At 36.3% G+C, this 8206-nt stretch overlaps 1 protein-coding gene across 1 annotated transcript; it reads left to right on the top strand.

Moving 5' to 3' along the window:
* Positions 1-2061: 2061 nt before the first annotated feature.
* On the top strand, positions 2062-5481 carry FABP7 (fatty acid binding protein 7). The gene is made up of 4 exons (XM_063098021.1): positions 2062-2134; positions 2555-2727; positions 3392-3493; positions 5431-5481. Exons 1-4 carry the CDS (start codon positions 2062-2064, stop codon positions 5479-5481), a joined length of 399 nt encoding a protein of 132 aa, XP_062954091.1.
* Positions 5482-8206: the final 2725 nt, after the last annotated feature.

Below are 8206 nucleotides of genomic sequence, written 5' to 3' on the forward strand. Positions count from 1 at the left end.
ATTGATATTCAACTCTGTACCCCACAGATATGTACAATCAACTATGTTACAATTTACAAAAAGAAAGAAAAAATATACATGTCTTTAACTTAGAAAAAAAAAAAAGAAAATGAAAAGAAATTTTTTGCAAAACACATACCGAACAAATGGCTTTTACCTAGAACAGACAAATGACTCACAATTCAGTAGTAAGAAGACAAACAACCCAATTTAAAATGGGCGGAAGATTTTGAACAGCCAGTTTACCAAAGAAGATATACAAGTAGCAGAGAAGCACACGAAAAGATGCTTAACATCATTAGTCACTAGGGAGATGCAGACTTGTATTTTAAAAGGTCACTCAGGCTCCAGTGTAGTGAAAGGACTGGACGTCAGGAGTGGCTACAGGAAGAACAGGCAGGAGGCTATTGCCATGGAACTATTAAAAGCCAGTGGTTGCTTGAATTGAGATGGTGGTTGTGAAGATAGGGGGAGAATGACAAATTAGAGACATAGTCAAGAAGCAAAATAGATAGGCCTCGACATTGAGTTTGATTTTTAGATGGTAAAATGTTAGAAAGGGTTCTAAGATTTTTGGCTTGTGCAGTCAAGTGGATGATGGTGTCATTCAGATACATAGTTAAAATTGGAAGAAGGCCGGGTGTGGTGAAAAACTGTAGTTTGTGTTAAATAAGCACCTTTGAGACACCAAAGTAAAATCACGTAGTTAGCAGTTAGCATAAGATGTATCCTAAGCTTTGTTTGTTGAATTTGGTGTAGACAGAAGTGGAAATGCAGTGGGCTGCAGTTTAAATGGGAGGGGACAGAGAAGAGCAGGGATTATCAAATGAGATTCCTCTGCTGTATCCCCAGGAAAGGCAGGAAAGTTGGTTTTCATTGGTGGTCTACACTAGCAAAGCAGGAAGAATCTCTGAGTGAGAGGAATGTCTGAGACGTCTGTTAAGTACTCTACTTAGAACCTCAAGGTAATTTGCCATTGTTGGGGTACCCTGAGCCAGGACAAACTGAAGCCAAAGCTGTCCATATTCTTACTGTTCCTCCAATTCCTGCCTTCCCCCATCACTAATTCCCCACATGTACACAGACTGTATTTATGTAGATGTAGCCTAAAGACATCCAAAGGTCCCATAGTGCAGGTCTATTGAAAATCTCACTAAATGATCTTCTGTCCAGTTTTCCACACGGATTCTATAAACCAGTTGATGGAGGGGGAAAGGAGCATTCTTTCCTTCACTTTTGTACCTCATTAGTGAATCCTAACCATACTCTTCCGTAGATCCCTTTTCCATCTCAGTCTTGTTCTCACATTCTTAGACAGGACAATGGGATCTTTAAATTCACTAAGTTTGTGTTGGGAAGGGGCCAAACGAGTTAGCTTCCCACTGACACCCAGGGTAGGGAAGGCTTTTATACCTCCTCTCCCTCCTCTTTTCCCAGTTTTGCATTTTCTAGCCTGCGTTTTTGCTCTCCCTATAAATATGAGAGAAAATAAAATACGCCATTCAGCCTCCTTTGTCTGAAAAGCCTGGCATTTCAGTGGTTTTCTTTAAGGGGGGTCCTCATTTGTAACCAGCTTTGCCGTTAACGGAAATCAATCTGAATGTCTTATTGTGCATCTTTTTTCTTTCCTCACAGTCTGAGATTGGCTTTGCCAAGTTTTTTTTCCGCTGAACCTGAAAGACCCTCTCTCATTTTCCCGTTCCCTGCCTCCGCCCCCATTGAATCCCTGCAGAGCTTTCTCAGGCATAAGGGCTGCAGTGTGAGGACTGGGAGGAACTCGACCTACTCCGCTAACCCAGTGGCCTGAGCCAATCGCAAAGAGGATTGGAGTCCTACTGGAGCCACCCTTCCCATCCCCTCCCCCTGTGATAGCCTCCTGAAAGAGGGACACTGGAAGGGCGTGTTTGCAATTCAAATCATTGGCTTCTTGCCCACCTCTTTTCCTAATAAGAAGGCAGGAGCTGCTGTTGAGGGGCAAAGGGGTCTTCTGAATTGCAGTGGCAAGACAGGAAGATCCTTGTTGCTGTCTCCTTATCTGTTTCCAGCTAAAGGGGAGACAGGATGGTAGAGGCTTTCTGTGCTACCTGGAAGCTGACGGACAGTCAGAACTTTGATGAATACATGAAGGCTCTAGGTAGGTAAAAATAAGACTTCTGTTCTCTTCTTAATCTGCAGAATTAGATACTTGCAGATTCCTTTTCTCACCCATCAGGTCAGCAAGAGACAGCATTGTACTAATCAGATGCTAGGCTATCCGTTTCCCACCAGATGGATTTTTTAATGTGGCATTTGCCTGCTTTCTTGCCTGGGGCCAAATAGTGGAGCATTTGATATTCTGTGGAGGACGGGAAGCTTCTGTGACGATTTTTGTTTTCTCTTCAACAGCCATTTATTATTTGTGCTCAGTACCTGTTTTACATGGTAAATGAGATAATCATGCTCAAATAAAATTTACACTTTAGAATCTGGACAATAGGATCAAAAAGCAGATTGCTGCTTCGTGAGCTATTTTGGAAGTTGCTGCTGACTGCACTGTTTCCCTTTGCTGTTTTAGGTGTGGGCTTTGCCACTAGGCAGGTGGGAAATGTGACCAAACCAACTGTAATTATAAGTCAGGAAGGGGACAAAGTGGTGATCAGGACTCAAAGCACATTCAAGAACACAGAGATTAGTTTTCATCTGGGAGAAGAGTTTGATGAAACCACTGCAGATGACAGAAACTGTAAGGTAAGCAGCTGCTGCTTCTCGGGAGGTGGGGTTGTGAGGGGGTATAAAAGATAAAAGATGAAAGAATCTCAGTGCTTTTTTTTTCAGATGTTGGGAAGTGGAGAATGTTTTCAGTATTTCAATTCAGGGAAAAGGACACCAAAACTAATTTAACATTCCGGTGTGCATACGTTATGTTCTGAACAGTGGGTACTTGCTGTATCTCGACCCTCGAATCCACAGTTTGTCTCTCACCACGTTTTTCACATTTTGTATTTCACAAACTTGTATTTCAAAAAGTATTTAATAGTGCTCACTTGAAAGATTGTGTTTTGTCTAATCTCTCGTTTCAGATTGACTTACTTTAAGGCTTTAAAAAGCTTTTTTGACTTATTTTAAGGCTTCAAAGCAGAAGGGTAACTAGTTGAAAGCACTAATTCAGGATTTTTATTTCTAATATATGAAATTTTTGCATCTAGGTGTACACATTTCAATCAAATTATGAATTATTAGGGCTTACATAACAGTGATTCTAGAAGTAATAGAGGATGTGTTACCAACAGGACAATTAGTTGATCAGGGTTTATTCAATTATACCATTCTTTCAAAAACTGTCATTTGACTTTAATATCAGAAATCTGACTTGTACCTATTGTTATGTTCTGCATTTTGTTGTTGGTCTCAGTCTGTCATTAGCCTGGATGGAGACAAACTTGTTCATGTACAGAAATGGGATGGCAAAGAAACAAATTTTGTAAGAGAAATTAAGGATGGCAAAATGGTTATGGTAAGTAATGACAATTCTCCATTCTTCCTTTCTTTTTACCCTCTCCTCTCACCCTTCTCACCTCCTTTCCTCTTCCTTCCTCTCCCCTCCCCTTCTCTCCCTTCCCTCCCTCCCTTTGTCTCTCTCTCTTTCTTCCTTCCTGCCTTCTCTAATAACATTATGTTACTAGCAAGGTTTTTTGACCAACGGGAGAAGTAAAAAGATCCTAGCTAATTGTTTCCTTAGCTCAGCTTTTATGATTGAAGAAAAAGAAAAAAATTCTACTTTAGTGTAGTTTTTTAAAAGTTGCCATTATTTTACCTTAAACTCTGTGTCAAATGAAGTAGTCTTATAGAATTACTGTGAATGTCCAACCCTCAAGTGAAATTTAAATATAAAACCAATAATCATGAAAATATATAAAGATTGATACCAGAACATCAAACTTACTGAAACTCAGAAAAATTAATAGATAAGAGATCTTTAAACATTTTATATTTTTGTTTATACAGGTTATACAAGTTCAGTGCAGATAATTTTGAATATAATAGAAAAAAATAACAAAAAAATCCTCTAGTTTCTCATCAGAGAGAAGTGTTTTGAAGTTACTTCTCTCCAGTCTTTTTTCCCTAATGCATGAGAGGTCTTTTTAGCATATATGTTCAATACTAAGTCGGCATGTAAAAATTATAAATTAGAAAATAATTTACAAATAGTGTCACTAATGATGGAGTAACATCACAAACTGGGAAAGAAGTTATGCCTTGATCTAGCCTTTCTCAGACACTTTTTCTGTGAACTGACTACAGTATTTTGATGATACTGTTGTAGTTCAGTAAGCTCATTCAGTTTTTTTTTTTTTTTTTTTTTTTTGAGGGGGAGATTTGCTTTACACATTCTTTCTAAAATGATGGCATGGTTTTGTTGTTGTTTATGAAAATTGACTATTTTTTTCTTCTCTTCCCCTTGACTACTGCAATCAGAGCTGTTCTAGATTGAGATATTCATATGTCTGTGGAAATGGGAGTGGGGAGCAGAGGGAGAGTTTTCCTTTAATGTTAAAGGGTATTCATCCACTTTTTCTGCAATCATCAATAAAAGAAAGGATTCATTTCTAAAAGATTCAATCTGAAGTTCTCCTTTATGCTTTTACCTCCATTTCTTTCCTGAATACAGAAAAGTGGATAGCTTGACTTTGCTATGTTTGACTGTAATCAGCCAAGACTGAGTTCAAAAATGAAGATTAAAGCAATGGATGAAAAGGGCACGCTATATTCTTGAAAATCACATCAATATATGAAAATAATGAGCATAAAAAGACCCCTAAATTTTGTAAAGTGATTTTACAGCAATTCTTCAAGTTGAACTTGATATCAGAGTAACAGAACCTGTGTTCCACATCATACCCACCTAACCACCTAGGATCACAGGCTAAAACATGACAGCCAAAGCAATGAGAACATTTGTACATTCACATTGATTTTGGAACAAGTCATTCCAAATAACAATAACTAAAATGACTGGATTTTCTAAAGGCTGCTCAAAATTTATCTAGATTGTAAACTGAACACTATTATGAAAATCTTTTATAAATTGCATTGACTTTCAAAGCAGATAGACAACAATGTAGACACTCTGTTCCTCACATCCAATTTGCTCAATTACTCTGATAATTTAAAGCTAAAGGAATTCTTTTGACCCAAATCTAGATTGTTAATCTTCCAGTTTTTTGCATCATTCTCATTTTAGAAACATGAACTATGTGTGCATAAGATTCACCCAATAAACACAAAGATTTCTTTTTGTTTTAAGAAATGAAGAGCTTATGCAGTGTTTAATGTTTGTAAATGTCATTATTCTTTTGCATAGTATTTAAATCTTATATTATCATAATCTTTAAAAATTCAGCTATTGATGTTCCTGTGTAAAAAGATTTGATTATCTTTTGGATCTTTCAGACTCTTACTTTTGGTGATGTGGTTGCTGTTCGCCACTATGAGAAGGCATAGAAAAGTTCCTGGTCTGGGGCTGGAGAAGCTCTTCAATTTTCTGTTTACTAAAGTCTCAGTGCTATCATGCTATTACGTGAGCGGCTGATCACCAATTGGAAGGTTATCTTTGGTGTGGAGGTGGAAAAGGTGATTTAGAAACTTCGTTATTCCAAACTAGCCCAATTTTGATTGGCAAATTTATCACATTTTACAATTTGCTTTAAAATGTTAAGACTTTTTTATATAAAGAAGCAAATACATTTTATAATGCCCTTTGGAATGCAAATCAAATTGGAATAAAAATCTTACACATGTGTAAAGTTTTGTTGTTTTTAATGGCATTAATCTGGCTAGGAATTGCATATTAGAGAATTTTAAATAAAATTGTCATTCTTATGGCATAAAGTAAGGCACCTTGTTTATTATACTAATTTAACAAAAAATTAGCAAAAGCCTCAGCAAATGTGGAAATGCCCGTTTTGGTTGAAACTTCCATGGAGAATTTGTCATGACTAAATTCATTTAACCAGAATCCAAAGAAACCTTGTTACAATTGGTTGGGCTAGAGAAATAAAATCTTTATTAGAAACAGTCTGAAAAGAAAAATGATGCACAGTAAAATGTCTTATTGAAAGGTAAATATAATGAAAATATCATACAATCAAAGTTTCTTATTGAAAAGTAAATAGAAAAGGGAGTGAATTTTATCCTGGATTATGAAGATATGCTTCTCCAGGCAACTAAATTGAGTTGGACTAAGTCAACAAGAGTGCAAAATGGAGTGTTGTGCGTAAAGGGAGAATAAAGGCATTCGCGTTCCTTTTGGGGGGGAGGGGAAGGGTGACCGACTTGCCCAAACCAAAGTAAATATGTTTGTAACTGGCTAGGTTTTGCATTCATAAAGTACAAATATTATTTTATATTTAATCATTTACAAAATGCTTTTTATACATTTTCTCAATGCTACAATGGGAAGCAAGAAGACAGGTATTATTTTTACCTACCAATGAGAAAACTGAAGATTAGATTTGTGTGTCCAAGTTCTCACAACTAGTAAATAATACCAAGAACTGTAAACTTTGTGTTTTTTCCCTTTGTTTCCTCCAAAATTAATATTTCAGCTAACTTTTCTTCTGAAACAAGAACACAAAATTTTATTTTCTTTGATCTTTCCTTAGGAAATCTTTTCTTTGTCAGTCTATGGTGGGAGGTTGAGGTAAATTTTTTTTTGGAAAAATATGCAAAACTCATTTTTAATGACACCGATGGTTTCAGTAAGTTTCTATAAGTTAATTCAAGGTCCAACTAATTTATAGATAAATGAATGAAGAAACTTCCATTGAAATTACAGTCTCCCTCTATCTTTAAAAGCACAAAACAGCACTGAGAGGGTGTTTACTCCAAATGCTCTGCCAGCCATCATCTCGGCTTCTGGTGGAGGACTGCTTAACTCTTGGTGATTTCAGCCTATGCTCTTCTAGAAGCACAGATTCTGGCCTCACACAGATACAAGGCCAAGAATGGGGATTTATCTTCAGCTTATTATAATGAAGCCAAATAATAAAATTATAATGCTGGCATTAATTTCAGTAACAACTGTCTCATAGAAAGGTTTTTGGGTGGGCTAAATATGAAACAATGGGCTAAAAGATCAAGGGTTTCAGGGGTAGATCAAACACATTTTTCTGAGAAGATATTTAAGAGATATTTTTGTTTCCTAAATTTTTAAAGAGTATGAAGAAATCATTTTTCTTCAAGCCAAATCCTGTCTCACACAGTAATCTGTCAGTGTACTAACTTTCCTGGTTTGCCCTTTTTCCTTTTTTTTTTTTTTAATCATAATTAAAGGAAAGGCAAAATTACGAAGACCAAGGGCAGTTTGACCAACAGGTCCTGGAAGAACATTTCTTAAGGCTGTTTTGTGAGGTCCTATTATAAATGGCTGACAATGAATAGCAGAAGCCTCTGCCTTTAACTTTCCTGTGTTTTCCCTCACCCTGATATACACATTCACAACGATATACAATTGGAACATAGTGACCTACAAATATACACACAAGGTTGATGTATACCCCCAGAGATGCTGGGGCACTATAGCTTTGTGCTTCCTAGAGATCAGGTATAAAGGAAAACAAAAGAAAGCAGAGTACAAGGGAGGATTTTTCTATCCAGTAATTTTAATATACAGATGGTTCCCAATTTATGATGATGGTTTAAATTACAATTTTTTGACTTAAGGATGGTGCAAAAGTGATATGCACTCAGTAGAAACTGTATGTCAAGTACCCGTACAACTACACGGGTTTTTCACTTTCAGTACAGTATTCAATAAAAAACATGAAATATTCAACACTTCATTATTAAATAAGATTTGTGTTAGATAATTTTGCCTAACTATAGATAGGCTAATGTAAGTGTTCTGAGCACGTTTAAGATATGATGTTCTGTAGGTTAGGTGTATTAAATGCATTTTCAATTTAAGATATTTTCAACTTACAGTGAGTTCATTGGGGCATAACCCCACTGCAAGTCGAGAAGCATTTTTGTTGTTTTAGGATTGCAAACATTTCTTAGGCTTCAAAATGTGTATGCCTCATTTTATGCTTACTCACTGAAGGACTATTTCATAATCAACTTACTTCTAGTAAAATGCATTGAAAATGAAAAAAAGCAAAAAAATAGTTATTTTTGTTTTTACAATTTTCCCTTTTTCTTTCTTTCAAAATGCTTGGACTAAAATCTC

Source organism: Cynocephalus volans, chromosome 5 (genome assembly GCF_027409185.1).
Source record: "Cynocephalus volans isolate mCynVol1 chromosome 5, mCynVol1.pri, whole genome shotgun sequence".
Taxonomy (NCBI): domain Eukaryota; kingdom Metazoa; phylum Chordata; class Mammalia; order Dermoptera; family Cynocephalidae; genus Cynocephalus; species Cynocephalus volans.

What these genes read in the sequence shown, in the direction of transcription:
- FABP7 (XM_063098021.1), top strand. Translation starts at nt 2,062, where the DNA reads ATGGTAGAGGCTTTCTGTGCTACCTGGAAGCTGACGGACAGTCAGAAC. An exon ending in TGAATACATGAAGGCTCTAG is followed by an intron (nt 2,135 to 2,554) that starts GTAGGTAAAAAT and finishes TTGCTGTTTTAG; the next exon opens with GTGTGGGCTTTGCCACTAGG. An exon ending in AGGATGGCAAAATGGTTATG is followed by an intron (nt 3,494 to 5,430) that starts GTAAGTAATGAC and finishes TGGATCTTTCAG; the next exon opens with ACTCTTACTTTTGGTGATGT.